The sequence below is a fragment of the Lindgomyces ingoldianus genome (genome assembly GCF_010093535.1).
Source record: "Lindgomyces ingoldianus strain ATCC 200398 unplaced genomic scaffold BDR25scaffold_18, whole genome shotgun sequence".
Taxonomy (NCBI): Eukaryota; Fungi; Ascomycota; class Dothideomycetes; order Pleosporales; family Lindgomycetaceae; genus Lindgomyces; species Lindgomyces ingoldianus.
In genome coordinates this window covers 549,047-575,257 of record NW_022985179.1, presented here as the reverse complement: position 1 = coordinate 575,257, position 26,211 = coordinate 549,047, and the positions used below count along the sequence as shown (strand labels likewise).

General features: G+C 50.9%; 9 protein-coding genes across 9 annotated transcripts; 6 read left to right on the top strand and 3 right to left on the bottom strand.

The window, feature by feature from the left end:
• The first annotated feature begins 40 nt into the window (after positions 1-40).
• On the top strand, positions 41-2,315 carry BDR25DRAFT_262715 (ATP-dependent RNA helicase-like protein dbp5). The gene is made up of 5 exons (XM_033686783.1): positions 41-687; positions 752-1,234; positions 1,281-1,518; positions 1,565-1,765; positions 1,821-2,315. The coding sequence occupies exons 1-5, from the start codon at positions 443-445 to the stop codon at positions 2,100-2,102; spliced, it is 1,449 nt and encodes a 482-aa protein (XP_033546922.1). The 5' UTR covers positions 41-442; the 3' UTR covers positions 2,103-2,315.
• A 1,072-nt stretch (positions 2,316-3,387) lies between these two features.
• BDR25DRAFT_227127 (uncharacterized protein) lies at positions 3,388-4,041 on the top strand (the record flags this gene model as incomplete). The annotated part of the gene is made up of 2 exons (XM_033685240.1): positions 3,388-3,577; positions 3,674-4,041. The coding sequence occupies 2 exons, from the start codon at positions 3,388-3,390 to the stop codon at positions 4,039-4,041; spliced, it is 558 nt and encodes a 185-aa protein (XP_033546921.1).
• A 345-nt stretch (positions 4,042-4,386) lies between these two features.
• BDR25DRAFT_304051 (alpha-1,6 mannosyltransferas-like protein subunit) lies at positions 4,387-6,211 on the bottom strand. Its single transcript, XM_033690126.1, has 2 exons — positions 4,791-6,211; positions 4,387-4,735 (listed from the first exon to the last, which is right to left on the bottom strand). Exons 1-2 carry the CDS (start codon positions 5,886-5,888, stop codon positions 4,715-4,717), a joined length of 1,119 nt encoding a protein of 372 aa, XP_033546920.1. The 5' UTR covers positions 5,889-6,211; the 3' UTR covers positions 4,387-4,714.
• Positions 6,212-6,282: 71 nt separating this feature from the next.
• On the top strand, positions 6,283-8,433 carry BDR25DRAFT_36519 (uncharacterized protein). Its single transcript, XM_033696878.1, has 4 exons — positions 6,283-6,590; positions 6,637-8,139; positions 8,197-8,240; positions 8,295-8,433. Coding segments are annotated over exons 1-4 (1,764 nt in total). The 5' UTR covers positions 6,283-6,374; the 3' UTR covers positions 8,296-8,433.
• A 2,676-nt stretch (positions 8,434-11,109) lies between these two features.
• Positions 11,110-13,147, top strand: BDR25DRAFT_287744 (dihydroxyacetone kinase; the record flags this gene model as incomplete). Its single annotated transcript, XM_033688349.1, has 5 exons — positions 11,110-11,195; positions 11,244-11,745; positions 11,794-12,422; positions 12,473-12,607; positions 12,660-13,147. Exons 1-5 carry the CDS (start codon positions 11,189-11,191, stop codon positions 13,145-13,147), a joined length of 1,761 nt encoding a protein of 586 aa, XP_033546918.1. The 5' UTR covers positions 11,110-11,188.
• A 102-nt stretch (positions 13,148-13,249) lies between these two features.
• On the bottom strand, positions 13,250-13,782 carry BDR25DRAFT_325792 (small nuclear ribonucleoprotein Sm D2; the record flags this gene model as incomplete). The annotated part of the gene is made up of 4 exons (XM_033692237.1): positions 13,250-13,292; positions 13,348-13,605; positions 13,680-13,712; positions 13,763-13,782. 4 exons carry the CDS (start codon positions 13,780-13,782, stop codon positions 13,250-13,252), a joined length of 354 nt encoding a protein of 117 aa, XP_033546917.1.
• A 659-nt stretch (positions 13,783-14,441) lies between these two features.
• BDR25DRAFT_287738 (uncharacterized protein) lies at positions 14,442-18,320 on the top strand (the record flags this gene model as incomplete). Its single annotated transcript, XM_033688348.1, has 3 exons — positions 14,442-14,467; positions 14,521-14,674; positions 14,729-18,320. The coding sequence occupies exons 1-3, from the start codon at positions 14,461-14,463 to the stop codon at positions 18,318-18,320; spliced, it is 3,753 nt and encodes a 1,250-aa protein (XP_033546916.1). The 5' UTR covers positions 14,442-14,460.
• A 329-nt stretch (positions 18,321-18,649) lies between these two features.
• Positions 18,650-20,149, bottom strand: BDR25DRAFT_262698 (uncharacterized protein). Its single transcript, XM_033686782.1, has 3 exons — positions 19,948-20,149; positions 19,759-19,896; positions 18,650-19,691 (listed from the first exon to the last, which is right to left on the bottom strand). Exons 1-3 carry the CDS (start codon positions 20,065-20,067, stop codon positions 18,909-18,911), a joined length of 1,041 nt encoding a protein of 346 aa, XP_033546915.1. The 5' UTR covers positions 20,068-20,149; the 3' UTR covers positions 18,650-18,908.
• Positions 20,150-20,916: 767 nt separating this feature from the next.
• BDR25DRAFT_325790 (uncharacterized protein) lies at positions 20,917-22,659 on the top strand (the record flags this gene model as incomplete). Its single annotated transcript, XM_033692236.1, has 5 exons — positions 20,917-21,294; positions 21,411-21,500; positions 21,562-22,209; positions 22,261-22,396; positions 22,460-22,659. 5 exons carry the CDS (start codon positions 20,917-20,919, stop codon positions 22,657-22,659), a joined length of 1,452 nt encoding a protein of 483 aa, XP_033546914.1.
• Positions 22,660-26,211: the final 3,552 nt, after the last annotated feature.

The following is a 26,211-nucleotide window of genomic DNA, read 5'->3' as shown; positions in this document are numbered from 1 at the left end:
ATTTCCTCAAGGCTTCGGGCAACTACAACCGATAATCTTTCCAAGGCCAACGCATCCCTAGACACTCTTGACAAAATCGGAATTCCCAGCAGAAAACATTGTAATCGCTGTCAAGATCTCTGCTGCCTAAAGAAGCCTAGCGCACCAGCCACAGACTTCCGCCTGAAGTACCCCACCAGCGCCACATCTAAAACCGAAGCTCGTCAGCCTTTAGAATTGCTTCACTTCACTTATCCGTTCTTTCGCCTCCCAAATACCCTCCCTAGAACACGAAGTCGTGTACTAGTCGTCTAAGCAAGCCGTGTGGGCCGCATTCTCTCTTCCCACGACCAATAAAGCTCCCACCTCCACCTCCGCTCCTCCTTCACAGAAGAACACCTCCGGCAGCACCCACCGCATCAACAACAAAGATCCTTGGAGAACCGCTGCAGAGAAACCCGCCATGTCCGCAGAAGCTTCAGTCCCAGGAGCTTCGGTCTCGAAAACTTCAGTTCCGGAAGCTTCAGTACCGGGAGCTTCAGTGCCAGAAGGTTCAGTTGCAGAAGCCCAAGTGGATGGCGCCACTGAAGTAAAGAAAGGGTCAGCGTTGCAGGAGAGCGAGGCCATCGTCGAGGTCAAGCTGGCTGACCTTCAGGCCGACCCAAACAATCCGCTATTCTCAGCTAAATCATTTGAAGAGCTCAACCTGTAGGTCATACTACTCAATGATTAGAGGATGTGTTTTGGCGTTGCTGGCCTAACTCCCCAACAGATCTGAGGAACTTCTGAAAGGAATCCGCCAGATGAACTTCCGCCGACCCTCGAAGGTTCAGGAGAAGGCACTGCCGCTGCTTCTTTATAATCCACCCACGAATATGATCGCACAATCGCAATCCGGAACTGGAAAGACGGCTGCTTTCTCGCTCAACATACTCTCTCGAGTCGATATCAGTAATCTATCTCCCCAAGCTTTGGTTCTCGCGCCTAGCCGCGAGCTTGCGCGACAGATCCTCGGTGTTATTGAGACTATGGGCCAGTTCATGAACGGACTAGTCACTATGGCTGCAATCCCAGATCCAAGCAAAAGGAACCAGAAATATGAAGCGCACGTTCTCGTCGGGACGCCCGGGACCGTCATGGACATGCTTCGGAGGCGGTACATTGACGCCAGGTCGATGAAGGTTCTGGTACTCGATGAGGCAGACAACATGCTCGACCAGCAAGGTCTTGGAGATCAGTGTACGCGTGTGAAGCAGTGAGTGGGCTTCTACCACATAGATTCACCTCGCTAACATATGTAGACTTCTACCGAAACAAATTCAGACTGTCCTGTTCTCAGCAACCTTTCCCCAACATGTTATCAACTACGCCGAGAGATTTGCTCCAAACGCGAATGTCTTGACCCTTGCACATGAAGAGCTTACGATCGAAGGAATCAAGCAATTGTATATCGACATCGATAAGGACAATGACAAATACTCAACTCTCCTCAAATTCTACGGGTTGATGACACAGGCGTCCTCCATCATCTTTGTGCGAGTATGTAATGTTCCTCCTTTATTATTGATCAGCACTGACCTCTTAGACTCGCGCAACAGCCCAAGAACTCGAGGCACGTATGGTAAACGAAGGACATAAAGTTGCACAATTGAGTGGTGCGCTGGAGGGGCTGGAACGTGACCGAATCATTGATCAATTCCGAAGCGGAGAGGCGAAGGTGCTCATCACGACCAACGTGCTCGCACGCGGTATCGACGTCCAGTCCGTCACCATGGTCATTAACTACGTATGTCCACTGCTTTTGGCTTATTCTCTCCTTTAAGTTTGCTAATCTCATCTAGGATATTCCAACGGATGCACACGGTAAAGCGGATCCGGAGACTTATCTTCACCGCATCGGTCGTACTGGCCGATTTGGACGCGTCGGTGTAGCTCTTTCCTTTGTCCATGACCAGAGGAGCTGGCAACAGCTCAACGAAATCGCAAACTATTTCAAGACGGATCTCCACAACATCGACACTAGCGATTGGGATGCCGTCGAGGAGATGATCCAGAAGATTATCCGGAGCTCACGCGCTGGAAAATCTACTAAGGAGATGACAGATATGATTACAGGCTCATGAAGAGGATATAATTTCGTCGACCAATCGGTGAACATAGTGAACCGAAGGATAGGTGTAATTTGGGGAGATGGTCTACATCAAAAAGATTCATCGGAATACGGCGGTTGTTCGAAGCCAACATACTCCAGCTTTAACGTACCGTGTTCATTCGAGACGGGGTGGATTTAGCGGTAATGCAGACATGGTGGAAATTTGCGGAAAATGAGATAGAACACACTCAAAAGCTTCAAGATACCCAGATTCGACAACACACCAGTGGTCTGCCCATAAGTGCTCAGTGACAAACTTACTTCATGAAAATAGGTTGGCCTGTTTTAAATCAGCTAGACCGAGCCTGGAAAAGAACTACCGTTCACGTGCGTATCCCCCAGTGGTTCTTTGACCCAGACCTTTGGATCACAGCACCCTCCCGCGAGCCTCGGTGTGCACAGCAAAGTGCAGACCTTAAATTGCCAGCCAAAACCGCATAACATCCTGTGTAAAGTTATTAGCTGAGCAACTCCTGTCGGTCTCATAGGTCAGTTGTTTCTTGTATCCTATTGTAGTCATCACCTGGGTATCCATGCGGCGAGCGGGCGGGTGCAAGCGATTGCGTCAACGAGGCTTGCAATCACGACTTACGCACTACGTCGCAGCCGCCTTTCTACTTCCAAAACCACTACCCCATGAATGCTCTCCCAATCCCTCTCAACTCCGAGATCCCGAGGTTTGGAGCTTGTCTGACGTGAATCATGCAGCAGATCGCAGGGCACAGCAGGGAGCGCTGCTCGCGCGCAGGTGGTCTGGGTCGCCACAATGGGCAGCCAAGGGGCGCCTTCCAATGATATTACTGGGCACGTGAGCTTGGTTAAAGATGCCCGAGGTGGTGCCTCTGGTCCGCTTTCAGAGATTCAGCCATCGCAACAACAAGAGCGTGAACGCCTGGCACGAGCGAAACGATCGTTTGGTATACCAGATGGTTTAAGAGATAGGTATATTGGTACTAGGGATCCTACAGGTGATACCAATACCAACGACGAGCTAGATAGCAGCTCGACACACCGCGAATCGTTAGATAGACGCAGCGAGAGTGGGAGAGTCTCGATTGGAGACATCGGATAGAAGGGAGGTGCACGATATGTCTGGATCGTATTCTCGCAACCGCGGGGTGAGGGGAGAGGGGAGAGATGGGGAAGGGGCTTCGACTGACGAATCCGCGCCGATAATCTACCATCCGCACGGCTCGACGCAGGATTACAAAGCTATTTCGCCATCGATAGCAGCGAGGAATACAGCGACTGAAGGGATGAGTGCGGGAGGGTCGGGGGCAGTGGCGAGGATAAGGGAACAGCAGCGGCAAACTGAACGTGAAGCTCAGCGGGCGGCGGCTGAGACGGAGAGGAGTGAGAAGGGTAGGTGGAAGCAGTTCGTGGAGAAGTATGGTAGTGTGGAGTTAGAGAATAAGGGGAGTGTTGCTAGGGACCATTTAGCGCTTGGTATGTTCTTCTCTGTCTTCCCTCAACCGAGTACGCGACAGTCTCTCCCTATTGCCCCCTCCAGAGAGCTAAACTAACATACATAACTGTGGACAGAACGAACCTTCCTAGCCTGGCTCCGTACCTCCCTCTCCTTCGCTAGCATCGGCATCGCCATAACCCAACTCTTCCGGCTCAATACCTCCATTGCCCCCTCCACTCCCTCCAACCCGAATGCACAAGATAACCCTCAAGCCAAACTGCGCCACGTAGGCAAGCCTCTCGGTGCAACCTTCATCGCCATCTCCATCGTCATCCTTTTCATCGGCTTCCACCGCTACTTCGAATCCCAGCACTACGTTATCCGTGGAAAGTTCCCCGCGAGTCGAGCTAGCATATTGATTGTGTCGTTTGTGGCGGGCGCTTTGATTATTAGCAGTTTGGTGGTTGTTTTGGCGATCGCGCCAAAAGCTTTTGAGCGGTAGGCTACGGAAAGGAGAGTTGTAGGTGGGACTGGACCTGTTGGGTATATCTGCGAAACGCATCCATATATACTGGACATCCCATGGAAGTTCGGTTTAAGCATTGGTGCTGTCTGGGAAAAGGAGGTTGTAGGCAAAATGTGGGCATCAAAATTTGCATGTGGTTTGGAGTTCAATCGGCTTGAAGTTTTGTTTCGGATTATTTTTTTCGGGGGGTTATTTTTCGGATACCTTGGTTCATGTTTCCTTGCAGACTATCCATGGATCAGGCATTGTCACTTCAAGAAAGCCCGGTACATATCTAGGTACTCATAGGTCGCTCTGTCAGTACTGATGTAATTAATCAATCACATAGCGTTTCTTCAAGTGGACCTAGTCTCCATATTATGTCAGACACTCGGAGAACCTTTTGAACTAAATGGGCTGCATTTACTCCTCAGTCTTCTCCATAGTGCGTCCAGCAAAGCTTTCCTTGCCGTAAAAAAATCTAGAGAGGGGCAAGAAGGGCTAGGCTACGTAGTACAATCGACAGGTACCAGCATCAGTCCCAATCGCAAATAGCAGGATACACAAAATCATGAGGGAGGGCTCCGGCTCTCCTAACACCACCCAATGACCATAGCAAAGAAATCCCAGAGTAGAAGGAGAAAGAAGAAGAGACAATTTGAGGAAGCGGCTACTCGTTGTAGTGATATACCTGCATGGAAATTAGCGGTGCGATGACAGGGATTGGGTGGTAGTGGGGTGCTTACAAGATAATTCGGGAGCCCGTAGCTTTTGTGGCTCAACCGATTTGCCATCTTGGCAAAGCCTTCCGTCTCAATAAGGTGGTAGAAGGGGAAGGCAGGGAACATGGCGCCGTCTCTATGCACTTCTGCTTTAACTAACAGTGTCGCTCCTCCAACGCCGTCTAGTTCCACTTTGGCGCCTGGGTCAGCAGTGGAGTCGTACATCTTAGTCATGAGACTGCGATATGTCGCCATCTCCGCATAACCCTCAAGGAGGATGTCGTCTTTGCCCATCTTGGCCGCCATTTCCTTGGCGGTCAGACTGTCAATCCAATTGTTGTAGTCGTATGGTCGGATGTCCATGCTCTTCTCGTCATTATTATAGAAGCGCTGGAAGCAATTTGGCGCGATTATAGGGACGTCATATGCGGCGAGGTCCTGGATCAATGTTGGGGGGAACTCGATGATGTCGGCATCCAGCCACATAACCCAGGACGTGGTGGGGCCCATGGTGGTGAAGAGAAGCGAGTTGCGGGCCTTTGCCATAGCCGCTCGTCGCACCTTCTGGTTCTCCATCTTGTGCCTTTCTGCCTCGCTCTGGGATTGGAGAGGGGACTCGGTATCCTGGCGGAGGATGGTCACGCTGGCGAAGCGTTTGTTCTTGGGCCCGCTCTGCGTCTTAGTGACCTGAGCCTGCAGCGCCGAGTATGCGGCATTGCCTTCTTTCGTCTTGGGGATGATGAAGCCGAGAGAAATCAATTCGTGCGGGTAGTTGAGCTTCAGCAGGTTGTCCCAGTACTCCTGATAGAAGCGCACGAGGGGTGTGAGGATAAGAACAGTCTCGCTATTTTCTATTGGGGTCCTCGACGTCGTGAGGTTGTTCAGGTGGTAGTGCACGACGGGGGGTGCGGCAGCGGGAGCATTCGACTTCGACTTGCGGAAGGGGAGCGAGGGCGGCGACAGCACATTCGAAGCCGTGTCTTTGGTCTGCCGGGTCCCAGCGCCGGCGGGTGTGTCATCACCGGACGACGAGAAGAAGAAAAGAAAGAAGCCAATGCAGAGGATGCCGGCGAGGACGAAAGTGATGGGATTCTGGCGTCGTAACGAGCGTGGGGTGGGCATATTGGATGAGAAGGGAAGGAGGCGAACCGACGGTTGCCAATGGGTAACAAGTCTATATGTCGTGCATCAGAAGGGAAGAGGGTGGTGTTGGGCGGTGACGACGGGGGTTGCGGTTGCGCGAAGGAGGTGGGTGGTGGAATGCTGAAATGTGGCCTGGTTGACGCTGGGAGCGGCTCCAAAAATTGTTGTATTTAGTGTCAGCGATACGGACGGCAAACACGCGCACGGCGACCTGGAGCAGCGCAGCGTAGAGAACAGAGAACAGCTGATTACAAGGGGCAAGCAACTGTCAGAGCACACGGCGAGTAACGAGTTGAATCTCCAGCCTGTCCACCCTTGCCGATTCTGAGAATCCTATCAGGATTATGTCATCGGTAATTTCCCGCTTGGCGAAGCTTGAGTCTGCCATCGATGATAATTAGCATCACGAAGCCTTTCAGTTGTCCACAAAAATGAGCATTGTCATGATTCATTGAGCCTCATCTCATGCCTCACTGGGTCTCGCGGCAATGGCGCGTCCTTGGAGCCACTCGTCACGCCTTCCACACTCGCACATACCGTCCAACAGGGCAGTGGTGCGCTGCAACATATGGTGCTGCAATCCGCACATATGTGCTGCAATCCGGCGAGATTCAGTCTGAATTTCTGCCTATTAGGAACATAAATAGCGCTATCATCATTCCGCGTTCTGTTCACACCACTGTAAGTATACTCATGTCTTCTTAGACCACGCGGTTAATCCGAGAAGACCCCAGATGACCTCATCCAACACATCAAACCTCTCCACAAACATTCCTTTCGTAAAACAACCTTCCCGGTGTTTCTACTAACGCCTGCATTTGCCACATGGCTCCTCGACGACCAGACTTTCCTCCAGAAGGCCTTGCACCAAGCGTTCAATGACGTGTTTCAGACGTCCCAGAGCTATAAGAGGCTACACGTACTAGTTGCGGTTGTTGATAAGTTGCCAACTCCGCAATCCATCGGGAATCCTCGAGCATTGTTAGAAGAAGCGTTCCAGCGAACGCAGAACCCCCAGGTGTCAGATTCTGGACATGAAGGAATGGCCTACGCGTTCTTGAGCTCTGCCCACGTAGTGAATCCACCCCTTCGTAGCATCTCAGACGTTGGCAATGGCTCACTTAGCTTTACCATGGTCAGGTCTCATGAAAAAGGCGAGTATCGCGATGTCTTTGAGCTTCCATTGGCCAATACCGTTTTCCAAACTGGCTCCGCAACCACTATGAACTTATCGACCTGGCATAGGGTTAGAGGCAACAAAGCGCTACAGCTCTTGTCTAAATCTAGCCCTAATCATCATGGCATTGCTATTGACGGCGATGGAAAGGCGAGAACCACTTCAGCTCTCTCTATTCCACTGGTTCCTTTGACTGTCCCGCGTCGTGTCGAAGAAAGTATGGGCAACATCGTTCGTCGCATTTCCGATGCCGATGAAAAGGCTGTAACTGCTTCGGAAGAGCTGGAAAAGGTTGTACCACAATACCTGAAATCTAGAGACGAGCCCGCCCAAACCATATCTGTCTGGGCGCTTGTAATACCTAAAGGCTCAGTCCAGTTTATCACCGACGAAAGCATGCAGCTTCTTGATGTAGCACGAAAACGTACAGACCTACGTGAATCCCACAGTGTTCTGAATTCCTGGCAGGCCTTGTGGAGTTGCAACCCGCCTCTTCCAAATCAGCTTGTAACAGCAGCACTTATGCGAAACGCCCGTCTTCATCGTGTTCTAAGTGGCGGTGGTGGATGGGGGAAGAAGGCCGGCCTGTTATCTCTCGAGCCCGGGATTTCCCAAAACGACTGGACGATGCTGAGCACAGACAATCAGGATCAATTAAGTGACCTGCAAGATCTATCTTCTGCTCTCAATACTGTTGTGCAACCTGGAGACTCCATACAGTTTTTCGTATCCCCATCGGCCTCAAAAGCGGGCACAAATGGATTCAGTGAAGCTTCGAAGGCTCACAGACAGTTTCAGGCTCAGTCGCCATTATGGACTTGGGAAATCGGCACAATTCCAAGCACCATAGACTGTACTCCATCTACATCGCTGCGGCAAGGGACATCAGACACGAACGATGTATTTGTCTTTAGAAACAGTTTCGGGGCTTTATCAGAAGAAGGCATGCAAGTTACGCGTCAATTCCGGACTAAAGCAACGAAGGAATGGGGACCGAGGGAGGGAACCAAGATCGATGTGCCATTTTCCCGGTTTAGTCTAGTCAACATAGACGTACGTGGCCAAAGAGCATATCACACATTCTGTCAAATAAACTAATTCATTAGACAGGACTTGGTTCCCTTAAAAATATCCCAAAAGACGATGTTCCACTAGTATGCCCCACTACTATGCCTATTCCGATTAACGGCTCACTAATATATTGACAGATCAGTAAGGGTCCCTTAGCCCAGCCCGAGCCAGAAGTTGAGGAAACGCCAGAGAAACTAGCCCCACCAACCATACGAAAATATACAGTTTCTCAACCAGCATCAGAGTATTGCGAAATAATGTACAATAGCATTTCCAAAATCATCCAGGACCGAACCGCGGATTTCCAGGTGCTTATAAACACAATTCTTGTTAGAGTAGCTCCCCGCTGGCGATCAGTCAAGCTGCATAATATCAATGCTCATGTCGACCTATCGAACAACAACGTGCGCCAACTAGGAGAAGATATTGGACACACTATTAGTGGCATTCGGAGGCAGAGGCGAAAGGTAGAAATGCTTCATATTATGGTCGATGAATCCGATGGCGACCTCTACGCCTTGCAGAAAGAGGCCCGAGACATCTCTTCTATATTTGAACGGCGCATCTTGGAAGTATCTGTTCGCCATTCTCGGATGCGCAATGCCCAGGCACATCTAGTTCCCAAAACCAATCAGTCAGCACTGGAAGTTTACATCTCGCACATGTCACTCCGTTTTCAACTTCTCTCAATGATAGCAGAAAGATACAGGACACCGATCCGATCCGAATTCCTACAGAACAAACTTAACCAGCTCCAGGCATTCCACGAAAACCTATTCATAAATCATAGCATATCTGAGAGCATGATAGTAGAACGTCTTCACGCGCTAGAGATGCAGAGTCCGGCTGCGCGACGTCTCTGGCTGATCCGTCGCAAAGAGCGTCTGCACCGCAAACTTGAGGAAATTACCCAAAATCGAGAAGAACAGTATTGCGGTGAGGAAATAGGGAAGTGCCAACCTCGCCGCGTGAGGACTATCAAACATAAGTACCAGCTTCTGGGAACCAAAGAAGATAAGACAAGAGTGCTAGCGTTGAATCTAGTGAGACGGTTGGTGCAGAAGAAGGCGATAGCGAGGAAATCTGTGCCGTTGGTGCAGGAAGATGGTGTGAGGGTGCGGATGTATGCGAGCGGGGCTCCTAAGAGGAGGGAAAGGAGGCTGAGAAGGATTTGGAGGACAGAGGGAGAAAGAAGGAGGGAGTTTCGGGAAGCGTTGGTGAGTGAGGTTAAGGGATGGTTGAAGGGATTTTGAGGGTTGGCGAATCTTCGGTATTTGCTGGGTGTACGTGTGGACATGTGGTTGAAATGGATCCATGGTCCTAGGTATTTTGGGCCTGTATAGGGTGAAGAGTTTAGGGTCAGGTACTCATTCGGCCGTGAGCGACTGTCTGGTTTGCTCGTGAGGGTTAGTTCTATTCTAAATCTAGACTTATTGTATATCTTCAAATTGGCAATGTTTCCTTGTCATTAATAGTGTGTTTTATTGACTCTGCGCCTTTTTCCTTCTCTATTATAGATCCACACAAATCACACAAACACCCCTTCTATTACCTCTATAACTATTTTACTACAACTAACCTAGACAGCTAAAGCAGTGTAGATGTTCGTTATTCTTATCTAGTCATGTCGTGCCCTTTCTTCCTCACTCCTCCATATGTATGCATTCCCCTCCCCATCCATGTGTCTTCCTTTAAAGAAAAGCTAAAAAAGATACACGCTACAGTATTTTGCCACATACTGTGGAACATAATTACGGTAGAATTCATCGGTTAAGCCCTATTCTAGAACGAGAGGGAAGACTAGTACAATTTCGATATCTGACCGTAAATGCTTTTGTCATGTTCCATATTAGATGATAAGATTTAGAACACATCATTGTCCTAAACTCTGGCACAGTAATAGAAAAAGATTGAAAGAAGAGTAAATAAGACTGCCACTTTAGTGGAGATCACTAGTAGAAGCGCATATGATAATGTCGAGGATATTTTCAAGGCAGTCGACGAGCATCTGAAGGTCGACAGCTGGTGGTGTAGGCCGCCCTTAAACTCGGTGGACAAGGAATGGTAATCGCAACCACAGGATAGAACATCTCATGTTAAGTCATCTCCTTTCTCAAATCGAATTGAGATATGAAGCCTTGACGTCCTGGCTTACAGAACAAACTTCGCCTGACGGTTCGTTATGTTGATACATGATTCACCCGATGTATTCGGACTTGTTGCACTGTGTCTGGAACCCCACTAAGCACCTGACCTGCTAACACCGCTCTTCGGCTACCCCCAGTTCCAAAAGGACATATCATGTATCATCTTTGTCGATTTTCCTAGCAAGGAAGACATCCTTGTAGGTTGAGAGGGTCCTTCTGATAAAGCCATGTAAACGGACCGAATTCGAATTGAATTGTAAAAAGGAGGAAAGTAGAAGCAAATAAGGCGAATGATAACTGCAAAGACAGTGGAGAACCATGCTAAGACATGCAGCAGACACGAACTCTAATCTGGTCAGTGTTTATACTTAGCTGTGTGATTCAACAACGCAGGAGAGGTATCCGGGAGCACGGAGTTGAGCCGTGCTCCCACAGAAGCCCAATGATTTAGCACACTTACTGCTCAGAAGCGTGCATTTAAAACCCTAGGAATGGCCTTTTGCAGTTCTTCATTGTATGTGTTTCTACACAAAGCCTTCTCTGCGTGCACAGGGAGAACCTTGAGACTTGAAGGTTGTGGGTTTAACCAGGTGCGTGCTCCCCCCAAGGTCTCCCTGCAAGGCATGGAGAGCATGACGCATCCAATCGCCATCCGAAGCAACAAGCGAGAAAACATTGCCGTCGTCTCTTGAAGCTTCCACCTAACGTGCCATGAGCACCGAGCAATTGTCGCGTTGACCCCACCCACCCCTCAATGACCCCACCTCCTCGCACAACGGCTCCGTAACGCCGCCGGTTGAACAATGCAAACCTTTACCTCTCCTACCATTCCCTGGATTCTATTAATCCTTTAATTGCCTGCCTAGGTATTTTCCCGTCTTAAAATGTCTGGTAAGTTCGCTAGACCTCTAAGTCTAGGATGAAGACTAACATCCAAAGCTAAACACTTCATCAACGACCCAACCCACCTCGTCAACACAGCCCTGCGCTCGATTCCCCACACAAACCCCTCCGTATCCTGCGATCTCGAGAATAAGATAATCTACCTGAAACCGGGCTCTTCTCCCCAAGTCTCCATTATCTCCGGCGGTGGCAGCGGCCATGAACCCTCTTTTGCTTCCTTCGTCGGGAACGGCCTGCTCTCCGGCGCCGTAGCGGGCACGATATTTGCAAGTCCGAGCGCGGAGCAAGTGCGACGATGTATTTTACATAGAGTGGAGAAAGAGAAGGGAGTGTTGGTTGTAGTTATGAATTACACGGGAGATGTGCTGAACTTTGGCATGGCAGTTGAGAAAGCAAGAGCGAGTGGGTTGGAGGTGGATATGGTGGTCGTTGGGGACGATGCGGGGGTTGGGAGGGCGAAAGGGGGGAAGGTTGGGAGGAGGGGAATTGCGGGGACGGTGCTTGTGCAGAAGATTGTGGGGGCTTTAGCTGCGAAAGGGTAAGTTTGACGGTGAAAAAGAAAATGGATTCGCTGATTGTTCTATAGGGCGAGTTTGAAGCAGGTGTCAGATGTCGCGCAGCTGACCGCGAACAACATCGTCTCCATCGGGTCCTCTTTATCCCATGTCCATGTTCCCGGCCGGACCGTCGCGGAAGCAGGTGAAGACGAACTCAATGAATCAGAAGTTGAGATTGGAATGGGCATCCATAACGAGCCAGGCTCGGAACGCAAAACCACAGATCTCCCGGGCCTTGTGAAGACGATGCTATCTCACTGCCTGGACGCCGCAGACAAGGACCGGAATTTCCTGAATATTTCTCCGAGCGATGAAGTTGTGTTACTAGTTAATAATCTAGGCGGAGTGAGCGTGCTGGAGCTCGGTGGCATCACAAATGAAGTGATTGAGCAATTAGCCAATGACTGGAAGATCAAACCTGTAAGGATACTGGCTGGCACCTTCATGACGAGTCTCAACGGCCTCGGCTTCAGCATTACGCTTTTGAAGGTCGCCAATACTGGATTAGGAACTTCAATGTTAGAGTTACTCGATGCGCCTGCAGAAGCCAATGGATGGTCGGCTGCAATCAAGAGTGGCACCTGGAAGAAGTCAGAGACGGCATCACTGCAAAAGGAGCCCTCCTCCACGGAAGAAGCCCAGCCAAGTACTTTGAAATGTTCGCAGCCGAGATCACAGGGTTTATGTTGTATGCTAATGTTGTGTTAGTGGATCCTTCGTTAGCCAAGTTAGCTATGACAGCTGCTCTGAACAGGGTCATCGTGGCGGAGCCTGATATCACCAATTATGACACAATCGTAGGCGATGGTGATTGTGGAATTGGCTTAAAGCGAGGAGCTGAAGGTGGGTGATTATTAAAGGATTCGAGATGATTCCGGAAGCTGACATGTTACAGCTCTGCTGAAGATGCTGGATAAATCCAAAAAAGTTGACGACGCCCTCATTTTTCTGCAGAACATAATACAGGTCGTGGAAATAACCATGGACGGGACCTCCGGAGCCATATATGCCATATTTCTAAATGCGCTTGCCCATGGTCTGCGCCAGAATTCACCCTCGTCGCCTGAACCAATTACCCCAGCGATCTGGGCAAAAGCCCTGGAATCTTCCCTTCAATCACTGAGCAAATACACCCCAGCACAGCCAGGAGATCGAACTTTGATGGATGCACTATATCCATTCGTAACGACACTCTCAAAAACTGGAGACATCGCATTGTCGGCGAAGGCCGCGGAAGACGGCGCGAAAGGAACCAGGGGGATGAAAGCAAGCTTAGGACGAACTGTTTACGTAGGAGGAGAAGGCTGGCAAGGGGTGCCGGATCCTGGGGCGCACGGATTGGCTGAATTATTGCTAGGGCTCAGCGACGGACTGAGCAAGTGAATATTGTAATCGAAGGTTTCTGGCCATCATGTAAATTTTATGCCTGAACTCCATTGTCGCCGCCCAAGGTTGTGCATACTGCGTCATGTGCGCTTCTCACGCTTAACTTAACAAGACAAGAATGACTGAATCCCCTCGAACAAAGCTATGCGAGTATTAGCGAAAGCACCTAGAAGCCTTGGTACGGAGAAAGAACCTACAGTTTGCTGATGAACCTGTCCTTGTTCACTTTTCGGCCCTTCTGCCCATTGGCAAGCCTAGGCGTTTCCGTCCACATTTCCTTTGCATTCTCGAGAACCATATTGCAATGTCGGTCGAAAGCTTTGACGCGCGCCAACAATTTTCGGTTGTTGCGGCAGGAGATCAGAACTTGGGTGCGGGTACGGACTGCAGTCTGCAAGATGGAAAGCGGGCCGGTGGTAATTTCATGCTCTTCCACTTGGGCTACTTCGTACTCACTACAGAGAGCAATCAGCAGCGAAATATCAAACCTGACTAAATCGAAGATTGGATAATTAGGGAGACTACTTACGTCAACTCATTTCGAGGTTTAGCAAGAAGTTCCCTGGTAGTGGTTAGAACTATGGACGATTTATGCGGGTGCTTCTTACTTACTGCATCTTTGCATCGGCCATCTTGGACGCTTGTGATACGGAGGATGAGAACGGGAGGATCGGGAATTCTTAATCGGGAGACGGATTCGGCGCGCTGGGTGGAATGCGGCTGGAGTTTGTGAAGAGGAGATTGAACGACCTCATGAGCTTGCCTAACTTGAGAAGTCGGAGGTGCCACGCCGGGACCGGAAAAGCTATTCGCCGACGTGACGCGATGGATAGAGGCACGTGCACGCGAGCCTGAGCTTCGACTTCGCTGCTCGTGCGTCTTCCTTGACAACCTTCACAATAAACTGTTCCCAGGCCTCGTTCTTTTACCCTCCTTCTGTGTTGTCGTATTTCTAGTCATTTATGAGCCGCTAGGCTCCGGTCTACGCCTTCACTTATTTCTAATCACTTTTACACCGCGTTTAGAGTTCCGGCTTGTGCATGTTCGCGCGTCTCGATCGCGATGGTTCGCCAGCCACCGGCGATAGGATACCACTGACCACCACGCTCCCTTTATAACACAACCACTACTACAGATCCGTACCTAATCTTCCCACTCTCATCAAAACGACTTCCTCCCGTAGATCTGCCAATTGGACTGTCATGTCTTCCCCGTCCGATCCACAGGAGGACGGATCGCAGCAGCTTGTCCCGTCGGCGTCGACAGTGGACGAGGATGCCGATGGAATTCACGATATACCACGCAGGATCATGCGAGGTACGCCGCATTGCCTCAATCTCTCACTCTCGTCTGACCCATGATATGTACAGTCAAGGTTCTCTACACGTTCGACGACCAGAACAAGTCCAATTGTTTGGCTCGCCTTCCCAACGTGTTGAGCATCCCCACCGTCTCCCTGGATGAGACTACTCAGGTGGGAGTCATAGAGCTTAAGACATGTATCCAGGCAATCGTGGCGGCAAGGTACGTTAGATACGGGCTCTTCTAGGGCCCATACTTTGCTAATAATTCCCTCAGTCCGGAACTAGTTGCCAAACTTGGTCACGATTTTACCGTCTACGCATATGATTATTCTGAGTACGAAACACCCCTCGTTGGCCAAGGCATGCTCTCGTGGATCCTCGCATCGGCATCCACCACTCCTAATGCCCCCGCGCACCAGTCCCAGACCATGGTCACTGGTCGCGTGTGTAAGAACATTCTTGGACTGTTCTCCAATGGAGTGAAAGAAACGCTTGAGGTTAAACTGAAGCTCGTACCTGTACCAACGTGCTTGCAGAGGGAATACGTCGAGAACCTAGAACGCTATCACAGCTTAAGCAAGGTCATGCCGGAAGGGCTTAATTACAGCGCTTGGGCGGACTTCTTGAAGGCGAACCCTGCTATTGGCCAGCTAGCACAGCCAACGTCGGAGGATACGCTACAGAGGAATCTTCCTAGCTTTACAGGAGGTGTGGAATCGATACATCAGATGCTCACGCGACCATCCTCCCAGGAAGAAGATTTGAGGACCGATAGGTACTATGAGCAACAAGGAATTCCACATAGCGCACACGAAACGAGGGCTTCTAGCCCTGCAATGAGTACGGCTTCATACAACCCTTTCCAGGTCGGCCAGGACTCGCGCCCGGCCTCTCGAGCGTCCGTTCGAAGTGACACCGCTGCTCACACTCGGCGCTACTCTTCCGTATCCCACACTACGCAAGATCGAAGTGAAGGGCCACCTAAGAAGAGAGCATGTGTCACGAAGGCACAGAGACCGAAGAAAGCACCCTTGGCTACGAAGAACGATTCACTAAGAGTCGCCGCTAGCACAGCAGCATCTGTTCGATTGCACAGGCCGGTCCCAATTAATCCCGCAGCAGTAATGGCTACGGTTGAGCAGATCCCACGAGCACCGACTCCCCGTCCCGAAGAAGCAGGCTTACCTCAGTCACGCGGTCCGGCCCGCCTTCAAGCCCGCCCTCCAGCGCCGAGCACACTACGACAGGCGTCAATGGATGAAGGCTCTACCTACATCTCGCCGTATATGGAACCGAGTGTCTTTTTGGATAATGCTGTTGATTCCGCAGATGACGAAAGAGGTGGCAGTCCAGTAGAGACGCCTATAGAGATACCTTCTTCGCCTCCAGTTATGCGTCAGCGTATCGCATCGTCAGCACCGTCAAGCCCTGGACTACCGACCTTACCATGCCCAACCGATTCTGGATTCGTGAGTGACCTATCTGCAGGACGGGACGAAGATGAAGTGGATGGAAGTGGGACATGGGAGGGTAGTGATCTCCCGGCGACAGCTGAAGTGAGGCTACGAGGAAGACAAGACAGATCACACCACCCTTGGACGGAAGTTACTCCAGGCCCAATGGATCTGCTCCCTAAAGCTTACATTCCGAAACCCAAGACATATCCTCGACCACGACCTGCGCCGCCAGCCACCAAGTCCGACATACCAGTAGACGATGCGCGGTTCAATCGGCCGAGAGAACAGTCAGTCAGTTCTTCCAAAGCATCAGAAGAGAAGATTTCTACATCATATCAAGGCAGAATGTACCCTGTGGCTGGTTGGAGTATGACTTCTGCTAATCTTAACCCCCAACAACAGCCTATAGTAGGGAAATTGTTGGATCCTTCGGGATTCTCTCTTCCCATGGAGAATCCATGTATGAGCCAGACACCGCAGACGCAGCCAAGAGATATCGCGCGGCAGCCCAGCACGGATGCCGGCTCACCAAATATGACCGACGCAAGCTTCCCCGTACCCTTGTCTGTCAAAACATACTCAGCTGAGGCATCAAGTCGCTCAACGACTCCAAACCCCTTCCCACCAAAACAGACCAAACCTTCCAAACCAAGAGGCCTTCCGAGATCTCAGACTTGGTCTGGAGAACCTATGTCAGATGCGGCGGTTCCCTTTGAAGGAAACCATCGCCAACCGCGGAGCGGCTCTGGTGCCAAACGAAAACAGACTATAATAAACAAACTAAATGCAAGGCTCGAAGCCGGAGAGACACCAGATTTCTGCGGTAACTGTGGCGAGATAGAGACACCCACCTGGAGAAAATGCTTTGCGCGATTAGAAACAGGAGACCCCACCAATGTCGAGATTTCCACTGATGGAATTGGCATTGTAGGACTCGATGCAATCGTCCGACGAGAGGGTGAAGATGGCCCTCAGCAGTACCGTATTTTCAAACAAATATTGGACCTAGAAGAAAAGGATTCGGAGACATTTGAAAAAATCGTACTGTGCAACCCTTGCGGACTATGGTTGAGCAAGAAGGGCTGCATGCGGCCCCCCGAGGTCTGGATTAAAAACCAATCGAAGCCCGCTGGAGAGAAGCCAAAGCGAAAAAGGAATCCCCCAAAAGGTCCCCGGAAGAGGGCGAAGGCAAATGACGACTTCACATCAGATGCTCCCGTCCTACACTCCGAGCCTGTTATGCCAGAAGCCCATGGAAGTACTTCTTACTTGACCAATAGAGCCGCAGATATACAAGCACAACAGCCCCTCCGCTGTCGAGCTTTGAGTTTCCAAGCCAATGACACTACTACAGGATCCCAGCTAGACCAGGTTGCTGCAACAGCGGCCTTGCGACGAGCTATTCAGTCCAGTCCGGTTGCAATGCGAGGGTGCAAGGATACACCCATCGATGTTGAATCGGATCTGACACCGAGACCAACGCGACGACTTCTCTTTCCTTCACCACGAAAAGCAGGAGAAGTAAAATCCCTTGACAATAGCGGTCCCGATGTGTCTCCAACTAGTAAAGCAGCTTCAGATGCGGCTAAACCTACCATACAAGCCCCTGGCACGAACACAGATGATAATGACAAGGAGAACTGCCCACCGCCGACAAATCTAGACGATGACGACCTAGCACACTTATTCGAAGAACCAATGTCCCCTAAGACAACTCCCTCAAAAGGTACTCCTCTTCATGACCTTCTCAAGACTCCTACACAAGGGTCACGATGTCGTTCCGCGCCCACCCCCAAGCGTGGGTCGGAGACTGGCTCTGATCCCTTTGGCTTGGGTCTTACGACACCTACACGAAACCTTACGACACCTAATCGCATAGGAAAAGCGGCCACAGTAGCGCCTTTGACCCCTTTCACGGCCCAACTTAACGCACTTCTTTCAGATGGCCTCCAGAGCTCGCCATCCCATGCTATCGACTTCTCTGCTTTCCCCTCTTTCAATACGCCAGGTCGTTTGACTGCCGGCATCCAGTTCTGCGACTTCACTGCTGATGATTTTTTGTCCAGCGATTTGCCTATGTCGAGCTCGCCCCCTGGAGGGCTGGGGTTTTCGCTGTATGAGGACCCGGCAACAAGCACGGCGGGATTGTGGAGTGGAGCGAGTATTTTCGAGGGGAGCGATGGGGTTGTCATGGAATGCCAGCAGGATGGAGATCAGCTGGATATGCGGCAGAGTGGGGGTGGCCTGAAGAATGACGCCTCCGTCGATTTCGCGGCTATGATCGATGAGGTTGTTGGGAATGGACATGGAAATGCGGCCGCTCAGGGTCAGGGTCAGGATCAGGAACTGAAATGGGAACATGAACATGAACATGAACAGGTGAAAGAGGCCGAGATGCCCACACAGTAAACACCTAAGCCTGTCCAGAATATAGAAAATGTTGGTTCTGCAGACGTTTAGAAACACTACGGTTTTGCACGGGCACTGTGTTTGATGTACTGCTGCCATGGTTTTTGCGTTGCATTGCATAGAACGACTGCTATCTTCCACGTGACCAGCGAGAATGATGCGTTTCTTACTGTTCATGAACGATGAGTGACGATTACTGAAGAAATTCATGGGCAGAGCAGGATCAACTACCTTTCATCCACGAGACGTGAAAATTGTACATATTTCAATGAGGAGTTGATGAAGTATTCAAACCAAGTAGTAATCCAATTCTAATTTGCGCACGGTGTGGTTGTACGTGCGTTGTGAGTGAGCAGTGCGTGGAAGCAGGCTACTTTCCCATGACTGCCTAAAAGGGGTATCGTAACTTTCGGGTTTCCCCAAACCTCAGGGTTCTACGCAGATATGTAAACAATGACGGAGATGGCACGATGCCTGAAAACTCAAAACCACAGATTTCTACGCAGATTTCTAAACGTCGACCCAAGATGGCGTGCAGCCGGCAAACCCGAACCCTCTTCCCTACATTACACATATTGAAATGCGATATTAGCTCTCACCAAAACCAAAGATAGCGTTGTCGAACTCAGTGGTTTCAGGATTGTCATAGTCGTACAGACCATCCAGGTAGTCTATTGTGATAGTGTCGTACAGATTTGCACTATCCCCGCCGTCCGCAGGCTGGTCTGCAGTTGAAGTCTCCGCGGGCTTTGCGTCGGTTTGGCTTGAAGACTGGTTAGCATTCACGTCTGGTAGATCAGGCATTGTAAAGTCCATGTCTATGTTTCCGCTCGGCTGGCCTGCATTTGTGTCGTCGCCATCTTTTGCGAAATCCTCTAGCCCGGGAAGGAGTGAAGGCCCGGATTCATCAAGCGAGAAGGTCAAATCGGCGGCTGAGGTATCTATGTCGAGGCTTGCCTGGTTGTTCGAGGCATCGCCAGAAGTGTCCATAATTCCGCTGTCGCCGAACATGGCCTCGAAGTCGAATTCGCTGTCTTGCGGGTTCGCGGTGGTCGGAGTGCCGTCAAACAGCAGATCTCCAATGGGCGCAACAGTCGTCGTTATGGGCGGAGGCGGTTCATGCTCTCGATTCAATGCTACAGGTTGCGGCGCCGGCTGCTCGGACTGGGTATCTACGGTCGAGACTTCCAGCTTCGTCGAGGAGGCAGGTGCGTTTGTCTCAGCTGTGGTTTCCTGCTTCGCGACGACGTTCTTCCTTGCCGAGGACTCGGCGGCCAGACGCTGTCGCTCGGCAGCTTCTGCTTGTTCCCGCTTTCTGCGGTCTGCCTGCAGCAACGCGAGATCTCTCCGAAGGGCTGTTTGTGCGTGTTGCTGCGTACACATTTATGTCAGAAATTGAGCCCTGGGAACACATCTACAACTATAGACGGGGGCATACAAGCTCGTTTTCCAGCTCATCGAGAGAATCTTGAAAGCGTTCTAGCGCGGCTGGGACTGCGCGCTTCATGGCAAACTGCATGCGCCCAGAGCCACCTCCGGCCTGCTGTTCTTTGATGAAGCGGCCGCTTGAAACAAGCTGCGAGATCTTAGTAGGAGAATTGAAGAAGCTATCAAGAGAGTATCCTACAACAAGATTCATCATGGCTTGCAGATTGTCGAAGGCTACGTTGGGTGTAGGGCGGGGCTGTTCCCCGGTTGGACCTGCCTGCTGTCCCGTTTGGGGAGCAGCTTGCGGGGCGGCCGCCATGTAAGTGTAGGAGAGCAGGAGCAGAAAAGTTAAGTGAAACTGGACGACAATGAATTGCTGCAGGTCGGGAACGTTGCCCTGCTCGTCCGCGTGAAGCTGCTGCAGGTTCAAGAGTTCCTCGCTAGCCCCAATTACTCTCCGCGTGGGGCTAGAGCGTAACGGGCAATTCGTTTCCTTACCCACACCAAGCCCCAGAATTACCACCTAGGCTCCTCCCCCCCCCCCCGCTGCAAGTGCTGTCACCATCCGCCTGCAGAATTTTCATCGCCCCAACAAGTGAATGTGCGTTTCATGAGCAGAGCCCTCACGCAATCACGGCACGTCTGTGGCTGCGCTAGAACACAACCTCTCTAACCCGTCCTGTATCCCCGTGACAAAGCTGGTCAAAGAATAAATTACCATCTGCAACGGCCCGGTATTTGGCTGCCAGCGCTAGAGCGCTAAGGCTAATTGCAACCACTTCGCGTCCCTCTCCCTCCTCCTCTCACCCCACAGCGAAACGACCAGCAGATCATCTTTTCCATCGTTGTTCGGCGTCGGATTCCCTGCGCCTTCCCTTTCTTCTCTTTGTTCCATTTCCTTGCGCGTTGTCGAGTCTCTCTGTCGGTTGCGCTGCTCGCGACTTCTGTCTAACTTTCTTTGCCGCCTTACCGCGACTTTCCTCGAGCAGCCTCGCCCACGCCATCCCCCTCCTCCGCGACCGCGCACACACCGCACCATATTCCTCACCGCGTCCAGCGTCTTTTCGTCTCCCCGGTCGTGTCCTTTGGGCCTGTGTTCTCTTCCGTACACGCATATTCCCTTCATCGGCAATTTCTACGACCATTTAGACGCATATAATATTTCACTATGGCTGATTCCGCAACCTCTGCCGCATCGCTCCCTCCCCCTCCGGCTCCTGCCGGCGCCCCAGGCTATGACGGAGGGAACCAAGGCAACCAGCAGCACATGCCCCCGCCGCCGCTTGCTCCCGTCATCATCCCTCAAAACAACAATCCGATCCCGACCGCCATCAGCTCGCCCATGTCTGGCGGTGTTATGTCGCCCACCAGCGGCGGTGCTGGATATGTCCCGCGCCGCGCCGCCCCGGAGCCGAACAAAAGGGCCCTGTATGTTGGAGGATTGGACCCTCGGGTTACGGAGGACGTGCTGAGGCAGATTTTTGAGACCACGGGCCACGTTCAAAGTGTCAAGATTATTCCAGACAAGAACGTCAGTGGATCCCCAGTAAATACGCCCCTCCAAACCGTGAGCATATCCGAGTTCAGATGCGCTGCAGGCTGCGTCTATCTCACCCTGAAATCCACCATTTCATCCCGTCGATCATCGCTAACCACGTCTAGTTCCAGGCCAAGGGATTTAACTATGGCTTCGTTGAATATGACGATCCAGGAGCGGCCGAGCGTGCCATGCAGACGTTAAACGGTCGGAGAGTTCACAACACGGAAAGTACTTCTGGTGGCTGTCAAGATAACGTCTCCTAACATCCCACAGGAAATTCGAGTAAACTGGGCATTTCAGTCAAACAATGCCGCGAAAGAGGATACTTCCAACCATTTCCACATCTTTGTTGGTGATCTTTCTAACGAGGTCAACGATGAAGTTTTGCTTCAAGCCTTCTCTACTTTCGGACCGGTGTCCGAAGCTCGCGTCATGTGGGACATGAAGACTGGCCGCTCGCGTGGCTATGGCTTCGTCGCCTTCCGTGACCGCTCCGACGCCGAGAGGGCCCTTAGCTCTATGGACGGTGAATGGCTTGGTTCACGTGCTATTCGTTGCAACTGGGCGAATCAGAAAGGCCAACCATCCATCTCGCAGCAGCAAGCCATGGCATCCATGGGCATGACTCCGACCACCCCATTCGGACATCATCACTTCCCAACTCATGGAGTCCAGAGCTATGACATGGTAGTTGCGCAGACACCTCAGTGGCAGACGACCTGCTATGTCGGCAATTTGACCCCGTACACCTCTCAATCAGACTTGGTTCCCCTTTTCCAAAACTTTGGATATGTAACTGAGACACGATTCCAATCCGACCGCGGGTTCGCCTTCATCAAGATGGACACTCACGAGAACGCCGCAATGGCTATTTGCCAACTTAACGGCTACAATGTCAACGGTCGGCCCTTGAAGTGCAGCGTAAGTTGGATCACATTTTCACTCAGTGCTAAGCTAACAATTAGTGTACAGTGGGGCAAGGATCGTCCTCCAACTGGTCAATTTGACGGATATTCCCCTGCCCAAGGACCCAACTCAGCATATCCCCAGACTCCCAACCAATATTTCCCGCAGTACAGCGGAACTGGTGGCCCGATGTCACCTCAAGGTAAGCTTTCCACATGTCGCCATACACCCACTAATTAGGAGAGACTCCATTAACACATGGTAGGCCCGAGCCCTGGTGGCACACCATTTGGTCAGAATCAAGCTGTGCAAGCTGGCTTCGGAGGGCCTGGTATGGCTCAGCCGTATCAGCAAATGCCTAGCAGCGCCGGTGGTTATGGACGCGGTGGTCCGCCGCAGCAGCAATGGGGACAGCCCACCCAGGGCAACTTCAATCAGAATGGCTTCGGCGGCTACCAAGGCTAAGCGCTTGGCGCAGCACCCTTTTCCATTTCGTGCGCAGTTCATCTTCCCCAGATGCCTGATTGTTTAAATGGGTGGTGTTTGGATATTCACATCCCTTCACATATGTCAGTCTTCTTCGACTATCTCTCAAATGGGGCTTCCTTTCTTCTCTCCTCTTGTTATGCCCGCTTCACAGTTTAAAAAAATCAGCTCAGTTTGGTCATTCGGGAAGGTTCGGCAGTATAGCCTGGGTTGGAGTACCATTTTGTACGTTTCTGTACCTCCGCAAAAGGCGCGGGCCTCTCTCAGAGCTTTTGTGTGTCGAATATGTTTTCGTGTTTGCGGGTTCTTGTAATGAATCTCCTTGATTGCTGCATGAGTTTTGCTCCTGCTTAAAGCTGGTTTTCTCATTTCGATCAGATAAAAGATGTTTGGTTCCAATTGGCGTCTCTGCGTGGCATACCCCTTCCTTAAGTTGATGTTCCTTGACTTTCAAAATTCCAGGTTGTCATGTGTGTCCTTTTTTTTAGATTGTCCTCATCTCCATCTCGGTTATTATATTATGGATAACGTTGGATTTAAGACTGGATACCTACTTTCATCACAAACAACTCTATGGGTTTGATCTCCTTGCTAGATGGAATATGACAGCGAATTGTATGGAAGTTAGTACAGGGCAGAGCAGGAAAATGGCTCGTTAGGCGGTTCTTGCAATTACATAGGGATGCTTGAGCTTCTGTAACGGCTCTTTACTGGCGAACACGAGGCGTACTGGTAGAAGCCTTTGGCTGGTCCAGGACTCAAATAATAGGGGGTAAAAAGTTGTTTGTTACACTCGCACTTCCGCTGGGAAGAATGTAAGGTTATTCGGCTGGAAGATGGCTAAAGAAGGCAAAGTTTATGAAATGCATCAAAGTGAAGTGATGCAGAAACATTCTTTTTGCATCAACTGGAATCAACGTTAATTACCCATTTCCATTGTTTGGTGTTCGAAAGTCGCTAGTGACTAGTGGCTGCCTCGATACACGTGACATGATACAAGCTTTTCGGCGCGCTCGGTCCCACCCTTTGGGTCGTGTATCGCGTCGGAACACTAACAATCATTCCCTTTCCACTTGATAACTCTCCTTGACGAGATTTCTCATTTTCTTTCCTTCCCCACTCGCCGCGCTGTTGTGCTGCATGCTTATCGCGTTATTTAGACTGAGCGCGTCACTGCGATTGCCACCTTTGAAGGCTTCGTCGCCGCCGCAACTGCGACCCGTTGGCCTCCCCAGAACGCATAATTACCTCCACTACCGTCCCCATTATTCTACGATAATGTTAAAACAGGCTGTGAAGACGCACAATTCATCCGTGCCACCTCAGAAACCTGTCCTTCAGCAGCAGTCTCTGAGCAATTCGCTCAAGCGATCCACGGGGGTCGTGACCCACCCAACGCGTCCATTGCATACGGGCTCAGGCAATATCATCAAACACAATGCCGCCGCAGAACAAAGGCCACCTATCCGCGTTCATGGAATCAAGAGGTCGTCTAGCGGACTGGCCAAAGCATTGAGTTCACAAGAAGATTTTGAATATCCTGCGCTCGATCTTGGGAACAGCGATAAGGAATTTGGTAGCAATTTCCCGACCGCTGGAGGAAACAAGAGTTCTGGACAGTCTGGAGTGTTCTTTGATGAGAATGACTTTGACAGCGACCTCGACCTCAACATTGAAGATCCCGCGACCATAGGCATCGTCCGATACTCAACCTTGCCCTCTGAATCAAGACCAGCAAACCGAGACACTGTCTGTGCATCGATAGGAAATTCTACGAGAAAAACAACAGCAGTGCTAGACAGCAGTCAACCAATCCCTTGGTCCTCGTCTCCAATTGAACATTTCAAGACTCCACCAAAGCCCCTCTCTCGTCCAGCTGCTACTGAGTCATATATTAAAACCGAACAATTGCACAGCAAGCGCCGTACTTTACCTTGGCTACAGAAACAGAGCCAAACCGAGTTAAAGGCTGAAGAGTCGGAGCCAGAACTAGAGGAGATACAGCCCAAGAAGAGGAAGTCCACCCAAGCAACTCAATCAGGCAACTTTACCCCATTACCGAAAGACACGACCAAATCGACCTATCCGTGGAACACCACTGCCAGCGCCATCAAACAACAGCAGAGAAGCCTTCGTGAAGCTAATAAAAAGCTGGTCAAGGCGAATGAGGGCGATGCCGGGGATGTTAAAAAAGCAGTCGCTAAAAAGAAGAAGCAACAGGTTCATAGGATTTTCCTGAGTGAGGAACAACAGCATGTTTTGAGCTTGATTGTAGAGCATAAGAAGAGTGTCTTCTTCACTGGTTCAGCTGGTATAGATATATTTCCTCTCCATGATTGTCAAGGTGCTTACCGAGTATAGGTACTGGAAAGTCTGTTCTTCTACGCGAGGTTATTTCGGCATTACGGAAGAAATTCGTTCGAGAGCCAGATCGAATCGCTGTGACAGCATCCACAGGCCTTTCAGCTTGTAACATTGGTGGTGTAACACTACACAGCTTTTCGGGAATTGGCCTAGGGAAAGAGCCTGCAGAAGATTTAATCAAGAAGATCAGGAGAAACCCAAAAGCTAGGCAGAGATGGATGCGTACCAAGGTCTTGATCGTGGACGAAGTGTCGATGGTTGACGGCGAGCTCTTCGATAAGTTGGAGCAGGTTGCTAGAACCATCCGAAACAATGGCAGGCCATTCGGCGGTATCCAGCTAGTCATCACTGGTGACTTCTTCCAGCTTCCCCCCGTTCCGGACTACGGCCGTCAGGCGAAGTTTGCCTTCGATGCTGCAACCTGGAATACGGCTGTAGAACATACTATTGGCCTCCATCACGTGTTCCGTCAGAAGGATCCTGTCTTTGCAAATATGCTCAACGAGATGCGTGAGGGGCGGCTTACTCCGGCCTCCATTGCCTCCTTCAAACGGCTTGATCGTCCGCTCCCTGCTTCTGATGATAGTATCGAGGCCACCGAGCTCTTTCCTACCCGGCAGGAGGTCGAACGTGCCAACACTCTACGAATGCAGCAGCTTCACGGTGACACATTTAGCTTTGAAGCACGAGATGGCGGGACTATGACGGACAAGACCATGCGCGATAGGCTCCTTCAAAACTGCATTGCCCCCGAAACCGTGCATCTAAAGAAGGGGGCGCAAGTTATGTTGATCAAGAACATGGACGAGACGTTAGTCAACGGGTCATTAGGCCGGGTCACAGGCTTCATGACCGACCAGATGTTCGCGCTGTATAGAGACAACGAGCAGGCCTTCCTCGAGGGCAACGCCAACAGTGAAAATGAAGGTCCCACGGAACTCGAAATGCGGGCACACCAGAAAGCAGCATTACTAGGTGTCAACACACAACAAGTATACCCAGTCGTACGCTTCCAGATCGCAGACGGCACTACACGCGATCTGCACTGCAAACGCGAGAGCTGGAAAGTCGAGCTTCCGAACGGAGAAGTGCAGGCTAGCAGAGACCAGATCCCGCTCATTCTGGCTTGGGCGCTGTCTATTCACAAGGCTCAGGGCCAGACATTGG